At 40.9% G+C, this 17,226-nt stretch overlaps 1 protein-coding gene across 1 annotated transcript in view; it reads right to left on the bottom strand.

Moving 5' to 3' along the window:
- SH3BGR (SH3 domain binding glutamate-rich protein) overlaps positions 1 to 17,226 on the bottom strand; it is a 30,288-nt gene that overhangs the window by 6,166 nt on the left and 6,896 nt on the right. The window contains exons 2-4 of the mRNA XM_009327983.1: positions 16,850 to 17,035; positions 10,287 to 10,367; positions 2,959 to 3,072 (exon numbers count right to left, since the gene is read on the bottom strand). Coding sequence (XP_009326258.1) covers positions 2,959 to 3,072; positions 10,287 to 10,367; positions 16,850 to 17,035 — 381 coding nt within the window. The remainder of the gene's footprint in view (positions 1 to 2,958; positions 3,073 to 10,286; positions 10,368 to 16,849; positions 17,036 to 17,226) is intronic.

Below are 17,226 nucleotides of genomic sequence, written 5' to 3'. Positions count from 1 at the left end.
ATTCCTGCTACTGAGGCGTTAGAGGAGCCTTCTGAAATCTGGGACCTTCCATGCAGCTCCACAATTGAGACAGTCACAGTTTATTTTGTTATCTGTCTTATGCTCATTGGCAAAGACTGAGATATCTTTACCTCACCAAGACTCTTCCAGAATTTTTCCATAGCACTGGCATTTCTCCTGCAAAGTTCCTGGAGAAAAGCCAGCTGGGTTACACCCCGCATCAGAGAGTAATTTTTAAGCTGGTTTGAAACTAAGTGTTAAATAAGGGCAAAATGCCAATACTAGATTCCCACTGGTATATTAGTTCAGAAGCAGAACATAAAACTGTGACGTTTAAATCATGGCATTTTGACTTGAGGGTTTGTCAAAAGAGTAAGTTGACACTCCAAAAGGGACCTGACTACTGTTCAAAGATGCAACTGTTTGGCTGCAAAACACAGTGGGCCGCTGATAAAAAGTCACCCTTTCAGAACTCAGTATACAGAGACCAGCTCTTAATAAGCTAGAAGAAAAAAAAAAGACATGGGTGGGGAGAGCACACGGAAAACATCTATTCAGTGTGGTCAAGCAGTCACACAAGATGTGCCGGGCTGCAGAATGAGAGAAAGAGAGGGAAATCTGAAAATACTGTGTTGATATTACATGTATCCTTTAGGACCTAACATCCAGTGGAGAGACTCCAATGGCAATCTGACAGTCTTTAAATGCATTTAACTTCATAAAACCCTGGCCAGGCAAGGAAATGTTATTCTAGCTTTCTTTTATAAGGGTAAAATGTGATATGGAGACAAAAGGTGGAATTCATCTCACTGCAGCTGCCTCAAAGTTATTCTTCTCATCTAAACTCATCCTCTGTGGGCTGTCTGTAGTGAATGAGAATACCAGAATTTCTACAGAATGACTCATGCCATCCCAACAGAAGTGGTAATTGGGATGAACTGTGGCAAGGCGGACAGATGCCACATCACTGAAGTGATTTGTCCTAGGTGACATGGGAAGTGGGAGGTGGAACAGAGTGAAAAATGGTTTTTGTGCGTCCCCAGCAGGAGCCACTGGTACCTTGCTGCCTGCAGCGGTGAGCACCCTCTCTAAAAATGAGACAGGAACAAAAACAGTGATTTTTTTTCTTCTCCTAGGAGCTAATATACACCTGGCATGATGAAGGTGGGTATCAGAGTTGGATGATTTCAGGAAGACTTTTCCTCCTCCTTGTGTAAGACTGTGTAAGAACATTTCAACACTGCCAAGACTGTGCAGCTGAACGGGGAGGATTTGTAAGACTAACCATATTTTATACCCTCATAACCACAGAGAGATCTGTTCAAACACACTATCTTGCTTGGTGCTCTCTCCTCTGCCACTCCCCTCCCTGTAAAACTAAAGGAGAATATATTTTCCACTTACAGCTCCAATCCATTCTGTGAGAAATGGAGCAAGGTGCTTGTTGTATAGGAGTGGTGTTGCATTATGTCATTACAAAACCTCTCATACACAGCTGCTTGACACATTTGCAGACATGTTCCAGCATTCTGTTCTCATTTGAAAAACATTGGAGTAGACTGTCAGCCAGAATGACGAGTAACCTAATCCAGCCAGGGGATGCACAGCAGTTTTATGCTGGGCTTCCCTTAAGAGCTGAGGAAAAAGGTATTTGATGGCGCTGACGTGCCAGCTGAAATTCAGAGAGACATGAAAAGCGCTTGGATAATTTAAGGAGAAATTTCAGTTCCCACTGAGGACTGTCTCTCCTTATCATCATTTTGAAATTTTAAATGGGACTTCCCAGTGCCTGAGACTTGCACGAGACTGTGTAAAAGGGTGCTTTTCCAGCCTAACCATGACTGGTTCAGTCATTGTTAAAAAGGGTAATGGGGAAAGTCTTACAGAGAGGTGCTTCTTCTGGAAAAACATTGCAGCTAGATGGAAAAAAACAAAACACATTTGTTTTGGTCTTTAGCGAAAGAGATGATGCATTTGTGACAGATATTCCACTGGGACCGTCTGATCTCCAAACCACCAAAAAACCCGACAAGTGTAAGTGCTTGATCCAGCAGTAGGCCTGCCACTTTGGGAAGAGAGTCACCTGACACTGCAACATCAAAATACACCCACCCCTAAATGCCAAACTGTCAGAGCAGCAATAAAGCCGCTGGATCCCTATCTCCAGACACAGGATCCATTTCTGCTTAGTCTCTACTGGGTCTAGAACCTGGCCAGTAGCATAAACACCCCACTGAACGACACCGGCACACAACAGAATGGTCCCTTTTTGCGGGATCCATCTACCTTTCAACTACAAGTACTTTACTGATGTTAGCTAAATGCAGGATATTATACTAGGGAATTGAAGGAACGCAGAGGGCTTCTCCCAAGAACCTTTAGCACTGCAGTTTGAGATCTGCCCATGTGACTGTAACATCAGACCATGATGCAGGCAGAAAGGATAACAACGGTCTCCATTTCTGCACTGCCCAGGGGTTTCTGCATGGCCTGGAGAAGACATTGTCAGATCTGGCTTGCTGCAACAGCAGTCAACGCTGGTACATGACAACAAATATTAACAACTAGATATACAGGCACTGCAGATGCTGGCCATTGATAGCAGCAAATTTTTCCACACAGATAGGACTCAGACGTCTAATCCTAAATTATTCTCCATAACTAGAGTCTGGTTCCAAATGAGCATTAAAAAAAAAAGCTTATGGTAACAAGCGGCAAATGGAAACTGTTAAATAAAGACAACTGCTGTTATTCAAGATTCAGAGCAAAGTTCCCTGGAGTTTTATCTAGGTTTCATATCGCCATGATGTCAAAGAAAATGCATCCAAAAGACAAGCAGGACCACTCTGCAATCAGTCTTCCCACCCTGAGGCACACTAGGAGGGCCTGTGGGTTTATGTTTCACGTGCTTAGCACAGGTAAAACCCTCATATCACAAAGGGAAAAAGGAAAACTTACCTGTTGATCTTCTGATGGTGACTGAGCAGACTGAGCCTCTTCATGAGCCCCTTCATCTGCCTTGTCTTCTGTGTGTGCCTCAGTTTCGTCCGTGGCATCAGACTTTTCAGTCTCCTGGCAGCAAAGGAGAAGTCATTGTTAGCCTCAGGGCACATAATCAAAAATTCATTTCTATAAAACTCTTGACTTTACAGTTTTGGGAGGTGTTTTTCCAATTTTGCTTCAGCACTCAAATGAAAATATACCCTTTTGAACATTTTCCTGAGAAAGGAACACTTGTTGGCATGTTGATCTGTTAGTAAAGGCATGGGGTTTGTGTAGGTAAAACATGAATTCAAGCACTTCTTTCTCTTCAGAGAGGAGTAGATTCTCTACCTTTTCTGTGGAAAGTTTAACAGAAACTGATGCTCGCCCTGATGGCACATTCTAGCTTCAGGGATGAAAGGCTTTTTCACCAGCATGCATTCCAATTAACTTCATCAAGAAGCTACAGAAAAACAGCAGTAATAAAGGATTTCATATACAGTCTCTTAACTTTCTTGTTTAAAATCATCAGAAAACCGTTCCTCAATTCACACACCAATCTATCAAATCTATTCCAGCACCATGAACAAGCACCTCCTAGAAGGCTCTTTATTTTAAGTCCTGTTGTACTTTCAGCTAGGTAGCTGTGAAAGGTCACACTGGATCACACGCTGTGTCAGATAAAAGGAGACCTGTATGGCCTGGAGTGGAACAACAGGAATAGGATGAAATGCAATAGCATGAAGTGCAAAGTCGCATTATTTGGGACAGGTATTTCTGGGACAGAGATTAGAAACAGATGTTTCTACTGCACTTTGGGAGCTTGTTAGTTGATGATCATCAAAGAAGAAAAAGATGGATTTATTTAAATAATCACAGAATAACTGAGCCACGAATATAATGCGAAGCGAAAGAGGTAATAAATGTGATCCTCAGATGTATGAGGTGAGGTATAGCTGGTGGAACTGAAAGCAAATATTAATGTCATTGCACAAGGCCAAGGCGAAACCTCCTCTGGATCGCTCTGTACCATTCCAGTCACTCAGGCTCAAGAAAGAGAAACTCAGACTGGAACAGGTGCAGAGAGGGGCTACAGGAATATTTGAGGGAGTGGAGAGCCTGTCTTATGAAAGGGTGACAAAAAAAGCTTCATTACTTTAATCTATTGAATGTAATGCTGTGAGGGGATATGATGGCTCTCTAAAAATAGGTCAGAGTAAACATCAGGGAGGGATAGGATAAGGAAGAACACTGAGGTAGATGCAAAATGAGTACAAACCGTCTGTAAATAAAAATTCTAATTATCAGCAGTGTGAAATTTTGGAAGAGCTTTATAGTAGAGAAGCGGAGGCAAAGGACCTAATTCATTAAAAAGGAATTTGACCACTTCTGAGAGGTGTTATCTGGCGTGGTTGCCTCCAGCAACAGGGAATTGGGCTCAGGGGGAGGTCCTGTCCTGTGTCATCCTAAGTCTTACACAGTTTGGGCAGAGCAGCACGTCCCTGATCAGAAGACGAGCTCCTTTCTCACCCCTGTGACCAAGCCCTCACGACTCATCCACCTGGTGGGTTTGGGTTTTTCTGCTTTTCCATAATTTCATTTGTCTCTACAGTTAAACAAAAGCCCGCAGTCATGATCTCCTGTCCTTTAAGCTTCATGAGTCCTCCAGTGACCTCATCATATGTGATTTCTTCAGCCAGTGTACTCAGCCTCCGGAAGCGTGACCCTAGCATACCTATCTGGCTTTTAGTCCCAGAGCAGACTTGGGTGAGTGCTGACTTGGGGATCTTTGTCCCATGATGTGGTGTGCTATGTAAGACATGCCCTCCTGCTGAGATGCTCTGCTGGATGGGGACGAAAATGATAGAAAGGAGGTCAGGAATGTTTGGAAGCAGATATCATGACAGAGTGAAGATGGACAAAATACTTCTGCAGTTTTATCTTTTTCCTGAAACTTCATTGTCTGTAAGATTTGGTGCCCTTTTGGCAACTTTCTCCTGAATCATGGAAAAGATGTTCTATATGTAAGGAGCTTGTAATGAGAAGAGAGTAGGCACATAGGCTCAGAAGTTCCCCTTCCTCTCCGCAGAGAAAAACAACAGCAAAAAAACACATAAGCAGCAAGCATCGCCCTCCCAGCAGTCCTTCCCAGCACTGCGCTGCCCCTGCCCTCCTGGCAGCAAAAGCCTTTCCAGGGCTGCACGGTGAACTGGAGCGGGAGGCTGATCGAGATTAAAGCTTTAAAAAGAAAAACATTTCTATCATCTCACACAATTTGCACACTCCGTTACACAGCTGCATGAATGTTTTTGCCAGCACGTGGGGGACGCTTGCAGAGAGGAATGAGCAGCTGGGAGCAAGCAGAAGCAGCCAGAGGAAGGAGGAAGGAGAAAAGACTACTTCTTTTTCTGGCAATATTGTCTCATTTCATGTACACATAAAACTGTGGGCTCACTGCACTCTGATGCTGGTGGCACTGTTATTAAAAACAGATCTGCAGAGACATTTGTTTGGCTTAATTTATCTTTTACTTTTCCCCCACAAGCTAACAAAATATTTGAAGATAAAATATGTAGTAACACAGATATATATTGAAATTCTCTTGTGCAATGTTGTGTTAATACATTGTTTTCTTAAGCAAATGATAACTTCCTTACAGATACTTTCTTTGTAGCAGTTCCTAAAATGAAAAGGAGAGTGTTGATGAAAATTAAATTGGTTAGATATTTATTTTCAGCATGTATATTAACATTTCATTTTAAAATCTATGTACTCAATATTTTTTTGGCAGATACATAAAATACATAAAGACTGAAGGTGTCATTCTAATTATAATGAACCTATTGTGTAAAACTATCTCAGATGAATCATATACTTACTCAGAGCATAAGGCAAAAAAAAAATTGTAGCTGAAAGAACTACACTCTAGAAGCAGTGTGTTATCAGCCAGAACACGTGCACACACACATGCACACACACATACAGAGTTCTTGTTAATTATATGGAGAACTGTGATGTTTGGAATATCATCATTATACTAGCTCTCCATAGAAACACAAAATTTAATTTGTAACTAATTTAAAATGAAGTACCATTTATAAAGATTGGCTGACAGGTCATTTTCTCTTTAAATAAAATGCACATACTGTAAATTTGTAATTCAAAGTAGTCTTAGTAGAAGTCTTCAACTAAAAGACTAAAGCTCAAGTATCTACAGATGTTGGGATATCAAGACTATGGATATTAAGACTAAGAATACTAAGATTAAGGACTTAAGTATATACAAGATTTGAAAACAGACCCTCAGCTCAAGTAAATTGGCTTCACTGAGTTCACAGAGCAATTGCAAACCTAAACGATCCTGCTACAAGCTACTGGCTCTCTGAACTTCTGGGAAATGGAAGCAGTGTTCCACGGCAGTTAATAAAGTTCTCAAAAAAACTGATTGTCCCTGAAAATTAAAAGCAATTAATTACCTGCATTCAAACCTTGCTAAGATACTCAGAAGGTGTAGTAATACAGCATACTGTTTGTCATCTTAGTTTAAGTAATAGGCATCTCATTGACAAATCAATTCACCCGTGCCATCTTAGAAAACAAGTGGTGCAGCCGGAGCTTTTAATGGGCTGTTCACACATTAGCAATATTTCAGAGCATTTTCAAGAATATTGAGAACTGTCTCAGACTAAGCATAAAAGTGATAGGGGCTTTGAAAAGAAACTTACCCAACTTTGGGGGCAGCTGAGACTGACGCACCTGATCCTAGACATACAAACTACATCGATTATAGCTCAAATGTACACACGTATACCATTGGCACATCACTGTTCATGCTACTAATCCAAGATTAAATGGGATCATCCAGAAATCTACCACTGACTTGAGTGGTCTTTGGGTCAGGCATAAAGCACAGCTGTCCTCTAAACCCCAGCCTGCCATGAAACACGTTTAGAAGTTAGAAGTGTTCTAGACCAGGTATTCCTTCAAGTGAGAAGGTATTTCATATTAACAGACTAAAGAATTTATTAACACAAACACTATGTCTGCTTCTTCTCTTAGGCACATACAACATCCCTGTTAAATGATGCTTTGGGAAACATGATAACCAGTGTGATGGGGAGGCAACAGGAGAGAGAGGATGATGTGAGCTATTTGACCCTTTCTGAAGTACCAAAAATATGTCTTGATTTCCTGTAATGTCACTGAGTTTTATGGCCACATAACACCCTTTAAGGATAAAAATGTACTTGGTATATAGGAAAAAAAGCGTGAAGATCTTTGCCTGGCTCCCACAGTGATCTAAGCAAATAGTATTTAGAGCTTTGGCCTTTCCACCAAGATCTGCAGAAGTTTCTATATGTCATCCAGGCATCTAAATACTTGATTGTATTGGGTCCGGGAACGCGGTGATGGACACAGCCATTGGCCATTTGTACAGTGGTACCCGACCAGAACCCTTAGCAGAGGTCCGAACACAGCTGGCTGCAGGGAAAGGTAGGCGCCTACTTAGGGAGCTGCCCCCCAGCCTGTTTTCCAGCCAGCCTGGTTAACTTTGATGTTGATTTGCTATTTCCTACTGAAACAATTACAGCTTTTTTGTAAGTAAGAGGATACTTAAATAAATGTGTAAAGACTACTTTGCATGTGTGCCGCAGATCTGAGAAGGATTTCCTTTATACCTGTAGGTATTCAGAGCTTCTTTACATGCGTCTTAGAGTCAATCTGCACCTTGGTGACAACTTTGATGTGTCCCAGATATATCAGACTCACCCTGTAAGTGTCGATCAGCTTGCACATTAGGCTCTGGCACCATCAGAGCTCCAATACCTAGCAGTAACTGGTCAATGTAAACGCTGGACAAGTAAGTCTGGTGACAAGTTGTAGCCACCTAACCCAGAGAGAAGTCAGGGCTACAAAAATGAGAATCTGGAGAACTGAAACATGTATTTTGCACTCAGCAGGCTGATGTGGCAATGAATTTAACTACAAGTATTTTGCTGGGAAGTTATAATTTGTTGAAGGAGTAGCAAAAAGTTCCTCTGCTTGCTCTAGAAAATAGGCTTAAAACGGTCCTGGGTCAGGATCCTAGTGGACTGTGCTGTGAAACAGCATCATGATCATTAAAGAGCTTCTCTACTGCTGGTGCAATATGTGACAAAAGATGGACGGAAAAGGAAAGAGAATATTCTGAGGCAAGAGTACAAAACGTATCAGCTTCATATTAATCTTTGTAATGTCTCAGTGAGGTAAAAAACCCCAGAAAGCAAATGCTTGCTGACTGTTTTGTGGTGTTTCCATGCTTTATAGTTTGCTTCTTTTATAAATTATCACCATATGCCAGAAAAAAAATACAATTATTTAAGAAGATATTAGTAGGACACCCTGTCATATGTGTCATCATCACCGTCTCTTCCACACCTGACTTACTATTCCAGATTCATGCTGCTGGAAATCAATGTCACGAGCCATCCATTGTACTTCATGCTAAGGTTGAATTGACAGCCTAATGAAAGGAAAGCAGAAGCAGTGCAGCAAGGTTATTTGTATGACAAAGCACAGCCAGACTGTCACACAGTGAAATGCTGAGAAACACCTCTGCAATAAATGCTAAAACACTTGTATATGTCTTTCTCAAATTCATGAACAGATTCTAAAAGGGAGACGATGTAAATATACTTCCACTCTTCACATGGATTTTTTAAAAACACTCTCACTTATTTCCACTTGCTGGACTGAAACAATCACCACCAATGCAGCAGTTAATCGGCGTAAACCAAACTTGCTTGCTACCAATAGCACTAAGACTTATCTGCTCAGCAGAATGTACCAAACATATTATTTTCAACATTTACAAAGTTGTCACAAAGCAGAAACTGTAACAGTCTCTGCTGACAGCTGGGAATAAATGAATTCTGAAAAATTGCTACTTTGCTTCATAGACACGCTATCTAACAGAACCTTGCAGGAAGGAGCAGATAATATATGAAGTGGGAAGATGGAAAAATGCAATTTTCTTTGTCTCATTGATTCTCCACGTATCTTTTATAATGATTTTAATATGTAATACCTGCAGTCCTTTAAGCCTTTCATGGTTTTGTGGATGCTAATTAAATGAATTCTCACAAGACCCTTGTGAGGTAGGCAAGTAATTTTTATTTCCCCTGGTGGGAGATGGCACAGCTAAAGCAGAAAGTTTAAATGACTTGCTCCTTATCACACAGGGACTCAGTGTCAAAGACATTTATAGCAACTGTGGCTCTCGCCTGGGTATCTCTTCATCTGTAACTCTCAAAGCACTTAGCAAAAGCTCCTTTTTCTTTCTGCTTTTACAGAAGAGGAAAAAGAGAGACATTTACAAGAGCATTTCACTCAAAGTTGCTACACAGTTGGCAGCAGAGTTAGACCAGAAGGCAGATCTCATGCTCCAGGGCAGTTCTTCAGCCAAGTCACCACAATGCAGCAGAGTTCTCTGCGATCACTCTGGCTCATCACTCTCTTGATTCATTTCTTTTGTTGAATCACCCACGTTAAAGATGGCAACATTTGATTATCATCTAATGTGATCTCAGGATAAGAAAGCTGCAATGCTCTCAGTTATAAAACTTCTAATTAGAAGAAGACTCTGTTAAAGGTAAAACACATTGCTTTCTGTAAAAAGAAAAAAAAAAAAGAAAAAAGAAGAAAGAAAACAAAGAAACATCTTTTTCTTTTGCCAGAAATACATTAGAACATTGCCAAAATACAGTGGATGGAGAACAACAAGGTAGACTTGCCAAAGGGACTTCATGACGTCCTGGGTGAGACTTTGTTATCTCCTCAAGGCAGAGGGAGCAAACCCCATAGTGCCAGTCTGCGTGTACAGACAGAGGACGGAAGGGCTCCACACCCCAGCCCCTCTGTTGGTGGCCAGTACAAACCCCGTTTGCTCAAGGTTTGATGCAGTCAGGGGGAAGCGAAGGTTTCTTGTCATTAACACAACCTATAAATTGCATTAGGAAATTCTGCATCATTTAAAAGCTGAACATGATAAAATACTGCTGTGTGTCAACAACAACAACAACAACAAATCATCAGCTGGAGGCATGGCAACAAGCCTGCAGTGAAAGAAGGGAAGAGAGAAGTATTTTCTAGTATTTACCGAACCAGACACTTTTTTGTTTTTTTTCCCTTAAGAATACTTTGCTGCTCCAGCAGCTAATGTAATGCTTGTCACTGTCCCTTATTTGACATGCTGAGTCACTGACTATCTTCATCTTTTATTAAAATCAAATAAATGGCCCCCATGGAAGGACAGCAGTGCATACCTTTGTGCCCGGAGGAGGAGCAAGACCCAGGAATGAATAAATAATATTTTCTTCTTTAGCAGAGAAAAAGGATTCAAAATCCTAAAAAAGGAACAAACAAACAACAGAGAATGGGTAACAAAAATCAAACAAAAAGCACAGGAGGAAGAGACTAGCCCAGGCAAATCTTTCCTGTATTGATGACAATGACTACGCATTTGTACAAGCGCCTGCATTATCTAAGCCCCAGGAAGAAAACTCAGATAAAAGGAGTTTCACACTGGCTGGCAAAATGAACAAACGGCCAAATCTCTCCAGAGATTTACACTTTAATTATACCACATCTATGTCAGAATCAGATGAAATTAAATGTCTCATTTTAATGTGCCTCAGCTGTACACACCAAAGCAAAGCTATTACCATTTAAATGTTAAAATAAAACTTGCTGTGAGTAAGAACACAAAACGGGCCCTCAAAACCCTGGACAGCTTTGTGGCAAATAAAAGGCAACAGTCAGTGTAATAGCACAAGTGAAATGATAATGAGGAAACTGTTTATTTTAAAGAAAGGCACTCTGGTTAGAAAATGCAGTTACTTTTCAGACAAACTTAGCAAAGGACTGTGTTGTTCCCTCTGACATATATGTACCAGCCAAAAAGTCTTGTCCACATGTGAACTGAAGTTATAAATCGTTATGTTAAATGACCATTTCCTCTTCAGTGCTAATATAACTGAAAAGATGTGAGGGATGGCTCCTATCCTACCATCTAGAACTTGCATGGTCTTTACTGTATTCACCTGTACAACTTTCCTATCAATTAAGGAAGCTCTGCTATCACTAGTTTGTTACTGGGAAGTTCATGACACATCCTACACAGGTAAAAGTCAACATGTATTTAAGATCTCAGCAGAAGCTCTGGTCATAAGTGACTGGCTCACAATCACACAGCAGCTCTGCATGGGACAGGGGACTGAACGCAAGTCTGCTGAGTCCTAGACTACTACCTTGACCTCCTCCTATCTATCATCCTCCCTCTCATCCCAAATAACTCCAAAAATAGAAGCCTGTAAATAATAAGGTGCTGACTCATCCTTAGGGCTCATTTGTAAAGCTGGGTTAGAACCTGAGCCATTTTATTGGGCTGTTTTAGTATTTCCAGAGAATAAATTATTGGCCAAGGGTAATCCTAGGGAAAGGCTGGAGTGGATGGTTTAGAAGTCACCTTAATGTCAACGAGACTGGAATCAATGACATTTCAGTCCAGTTTCGAAGAGATAACACAGCTTAACAGACAGGACAAATGACAGCCCATTTCACTTATTTATCTAAGGGACAGGTAGGCTTTCACACAGACCTAGCTACAGGCAGTGGGAACTGCCCAGCCTGGGAGAAGCCCCAGAACACATTTTGCTCTGACCAGGCAGAATACCTGCTGCTGCTCCAGGCCACCCATTTCTCAAACCACCTCTTTGCTGTTTTCACATTGCTGTGGGGTTCTCCTTCTTATCTAACCCAGGTCTGCCCTAAGTATTTAAGAAAGCCAATGTCTGAAGTCTAACCCATAAACTTAGGAGCAACACAGCAAACAAGAACACGAGGATTTTCTGCAATTCGAAGGGCTGGAATTTGACATGGGCCTTTGACAGGCCATACAAACACAGGAAGCTTGTGTCCTCCTGCATACCGCATACTCATAAAACAGCCAGCCACTTATGACTAAGCAAACTATGGCACAACATGTCGATAGCTGGGAAACAAAGAGAAGACTATAACAAGGGGCCATGAAGTGGACTTGATATTTTATACATCTTGTTAGTTCCTCCCCAGAGGAAAAGCAGCAGGCGGCAAGCGTACTAAAAATCTCCAGAGACACATAGCCTTGTAGATAACCAGACCTGAGGGCACAAGCAGGACATGTGAATGACCAGATGAACTCCTTATCAGAAGAGGATACAACCTTCCACCATATCAGGTACTCCTTGGCCACTGGTAGTGTACAATGACATCCCACAGTAAATGTGGTATCTCGCAGTAAATGGAAGGTCACTTACCTTGCTTACACTGAGGAGTAAGCTATCAGGTATTTAGGATGAGGTAAAAGCATGACTACAGTGATCATGGAATAGTTTTTGTATTGTATATTTGCACTCTCACTTTCCTAATGGTGACATGTTCACATCTCCATTCACTGAATGACCAATAACAACCGTTCCCAAGGCAGGCAGAAAGAAAAATGAGCAGTAACAATTTATTTCAAGTAAGCAATAATATTATATCTGTATGAGAAGACATAAACGGTCTGAGTGGAGAGTAGTGATGTCATTTGTCTTTGGAACTAGTTTTTGAAAAATACAGTGAAATGTATTTAAAAAAAAAAACTACTCCATGAGTTTTTCTTTATCATATGAGTGCATATGCACACATACACTCTACGCTATCCCCCTTTGTATGACCACTGTGGAAATGCTGGACAGCAAAACTGCAAACTCCAATTGGACATCAGCAGAAAGTTCTTCCCCACATGAGTGGTATGGCACCAGGTCAGAGCGCACAGAGAGGGCATGGAAATGCTGTCCTTGGAGACTTTTGAAACTGAGATGGCCAAAGCCCCAAGCAACATAAGCTAACTTTAAAGCTATCCCTGCTTTGAGCAGCAGGCTGGACTACAGACCTCCAGAGGTCCCTATGATTTCCGTATATTTGACTTTAGCAGTTATATGAAGCATCAAATGAAAGTCTTACCTAATAATTCAGAGATTCTTTAAAAATAATACCTACAAGGCTATTTTATTTGATGGATTTCAGTTTACAGAGAAAAGCATAGACTTCAGCTTACAGAGAAAACCAAAAGTTTACATTCCATTTCTCTCCTAGTTTTCTAGGGGAGTTTTCTGTTAAGCAAAAGCAAAGACAAGAGCAACAGAGTGCTCAATATATTTAGAAAGTGACACAGATGCAGACGTCTGTCTAGACATGAGCAAAAAAGCACTGTAAGAAAAAGATCAAATAAGAACATAATTGCCAATGCTGATGGATTAGAATAGATACTTGAAATTGGTGCTGTAGCCAGGCATACAAAATGAATCCATTTCTAATCTGTTTCTTCAAGTGGCAATACCAAAGATCTGAAAGAAAAATAAGATTCAAGCTATTTATAAGACATCCTTAAGCTTCTCTGACCTCACGGAAAAGCTGCTCACCATTGATGTATTTTCATAAATGTATCCATAAGAATCCTCCTTTTTACAGTACAAGTTAGGAAGTGAGGCAGCTCTTCGGGGTCAACCAGAAGATGCAGGACGTTTTATGTATCAGCAGAAAAGCAGATTAGCAACAGGACTGCATTTACTTGCTCATTATGTCAGTCTATTCTGGCACGAAAAGGAAGCCTCCTCACCTGTCCCCAGTACCCCCTCTTTCCTTACCCCGACCCCCAAAATTTCACTGAACTTCAGAAGAGGGGATTGGAGAAGATCTCAAATGACCATTTCTCCAAGGCAGCAACCACTACACTGTTCCTGATAGGTGTTTCTCCAATCCATTGGTAATGACCTTTAATGAGATAATGAGACAATCTCTTGAACACTACATATTTTTTTCTGATGTCTGACTTAAACTTCCTTTGCTGCATTTTTTGCTCATTACATCTTGTCCCGCCTCCAGTGGGTGTGGAGCAGAACATATTTTACAAAATCCTAGAACCACAGGATAATTCAGGTGGGGAGAGACCTCAGGAGACCATCTAGTCCAACCTCCTGCTCAAAGCAGGGTCAATACTGAATTCAGACTAATAATGAATTCCTCTTTGCTGCAGCCCTTAAAATATTTGAATGTTGTCATGTCTCTTGCCAAATTCCTCTTTCTCAGGGTGAGGAAGGAAACCTTTTATCTTGAATTTTCATCTCCCCAAGGCCAGTGCTCCCAGGCCAGCATGCTGCTAATGTGTATACACATGCACATGTGTGAATGGGAACCAAACATACAGGACAATTGATAGGAAGGGAAGTGAGGGAGAAGAGTGATCTCAGAAAGGAGAATGAGCAGAAATGAAGTGTAACAAGTTTGACCTAAAAACAAAGGACTACCTGGGAATGAGGAAAGAAAAAAATTAGTAGGAAGGAGAAAGAGAAAAAGAAAATGTCTTACAAAAAAAGAGGTGTAAAGAGCTTGACGTGTTTAACACAGTAAAATGAAGATTAAAAAAGGATATGATTCCCATTTACAAATACATTGGATTAGAGCTGTTTAAGCTAAAGGGTGATTTTGGTATACCAGGAAATGTGTATAAACTGGCTGCATGTACCCAGGCTACAAATTTGAAGGTTTCTAGATGCCGCGAGACTGAGGCCCTTGAAGACTGTACTAACAAGAGTAACATATTTTAAAGCGACTTTCATGAATTCAGGATACTGGACTGGACTCCATGACTCAGACAGACCTCTGCAGTTCTCAGCCCTATTTTTAATAAAGTGGCTGAGGACAAAGGAAGTGGGACACAGGGGAAGAGTTAAGATGTATCATGGAAACCTGAAACAGCGTAAAACAGTTCTGGATTTCAGAACAATGGGTCTGTTGGACCTGCACAGGTTATGCAGGGAAGTAGAATGCAAATGCCCAGCTTTATATTGTGGATACGCTGCAGAAGACATCATGTCACTTTTGCACCAGTCTGCCAGCCCCTGGCCATGTTCTCAACCAGCCCACATAATCCCACTTCACACTCACTGTGCAGCTCCCTTAAGGCACCTTCCCCTGAAGAGAAGGGTAAGGCTCATGTACTGATATGGATCTTCTTACCTTATTTATTTGGAAATAATGACGCTCTAAATCAATCTTGGTTTGATAATGATCCCACCGGGATCATTAGCTATGAGCTTTGAGAGCTGGGTGCATTAGAATTCTGGAGACTTTTAGACTAATTGTAAATTTGATTTAGTTTTTAAATCAGTAGTTGCAACTGCTTTCTGGATCCCTTTCCACATGGAGGTGTCTTTGCAAAGGACTCTTAGCTTAAATTTATTTCAAAATGTAGATTATTTGGCTTCCTGAAATAGCTTCAGACATGGAGTAAAAACTGTATATTTATAATTTACTGGCAAGGCTGACCAGCTGCAACATTTTGTAAGGCAATTACTCTTCAATTCACTATATAACCTCTCCAGGGAATATCAGAAATATTTATTGGCTGCCACAAAATCCAGAGTAAGATATATCAAATTATACTTTTTATTGGTGCAGACTGGATGTTGAAATGCACATGAACTCTAACCTACCAAGTTCTCTTTTAAGATTCCTATGAGAAAATGAGGAAAACAATTGCACTCCATTACTCATACTAGCAACTTTTTCTCTGAAAGCACTGAAGTTAATTCTGAAAACTTAGTGGCATGTAAGTCCCTTCTCTCTCAAAACAACCTTCGCAGTAGTTCACACTGGATTTGTGCAGTAACGTAAAACTGTGATCTGCGTTTCAGAGTACTTTGCAAGTTCATTTCAGCAATCATATCAGAGTACTTTCCAGACTACATATTTCCATCCAAACTATGAGAAAAAAACTGCCTCAGATATCTCTTTTGATTCATGATCCTAGTATTCATGCTGGTACAGTATTATCTATCACTGGTTTGAACAAACTCTCAAGAGAAATAACCTGTTACAAGCATATATGAAAATATAAAAGCATTTGATGAGTGTTACAATTTCTGTTATGAAGAGTTGGATATTTATTGAACAAGCAATATAATTTCAATAGTTCAAACCACATACTAGAACTATTCCAGTCAACTATAATTGCTATTTATTTTTATAATATAACGGAAAAGAAAGATTCCTGTTCACAGCCCCTGGTGCCTCAGACATCTACTTGACTTCCTAGCAGCCCAGATGAGTCTGTGTCAAACAAACAAAATATCAGCACTCACCATGCAAAATTAACTGAAAGTTCAGGAAGCAAAGTGCAATACAGCTAGAGATAGTAGATCAGCCTTGCTATGAACCCCACTAGTCTTGAGTAGCTTGGTATTGTCAAACCACATAACTGAGCATTTACTACTCCAAGTGCAGCTGAGCTGTCTTCATAGTCTACATTTAGTTATCCTGCGATATTGTGTGAAGAAGCCATAGTATCACCTAGACAGTACTGCCTTTGGTCTTCAGGAGCTGAAGTGAGAGTGCAGGCAGAGAGCCAACAGCAGGACAACTTGTGAGTGAGCTGCACAGCAGGCGGTAGGAGAACGTGAGAGGAAAACACAAAGCTCCTCAAAGGCAGCAGACTCCATGCCTTGCAGTGCGCTCTGGGTCCTGCATAGGCTCTGGGTCTGCAGGGGATAATCCATACAGCCTGTTAAGCAGAGTTTCTCTAGTCAGTTTTCCCTCCGTGTGTATTTTTCTCTTAAAAAGGAATAATCTTTTGTTTCATTGCCTTTCTGTGCATAAAAAATGCTTTCTAAGAATTGTTCTTCCAAAGTGAATCTCAAATTGTTTTAAGGAGTTTGTTTGAGGACGCTTCCTAGTAATGCAAAAAAGTCACTTTCTGTGAAAGAAGACTCTCCGAAGGTATTTAAATTTCCAACCAGCTTCTTACCCCACAATACCGCTCCTCGTTGAAGATCTGTGGAGGGAGGGGAATTCCATTTTGAGGCTTTTTTTCACCTGGGACATTCTCTCTCATCCATTTCCTGTTGTCTTCGTCACCTGCTATGTCCATTTGCTGAAAATCAATCTTGTTGGCCTCTAAAAAGCCGACTACTTCTTGCTGTTTCTTTTTGATCTGGTTAGAAAAGAGGAAAAACAAAATTCTTTCTTTAAAAGGAAAATTCTTTTCTAAAAGCAATTGCAGAACTAATGCAAGTATGTCAGGTTGGATCCTCTACTCCAGTAGCCCCCAAACTTTTTGAAGCTGAGGTTCAACACTGCTTCTCAGCACCCAGGCCGCTCCCATTACTTCCCCCCGCCACACCC

The sequence above is a fragment of the Pygoscelis adeliae genome, unplaced genomic scaffold (assembly GCF_000699105.1).
Source record: "Pygoscelis adeliae isolate BGI_AS28 unplaced genomic scaffold, ASM69910v1 Scaffold154, whole genome shotgun sequence".
In the NCBI taxonomy this organism is placed as follows: Eukaryota; Metazoa; Chordata; class Aves; order Sphenisciformes; family Spheniscidae; genus Pygoscelis; species Pygoscelis adeliae.
Note: the sequence above shows the minus strand (reverse complement) of the source record. Positions and strands in the feature narration are given on the sequence as shown.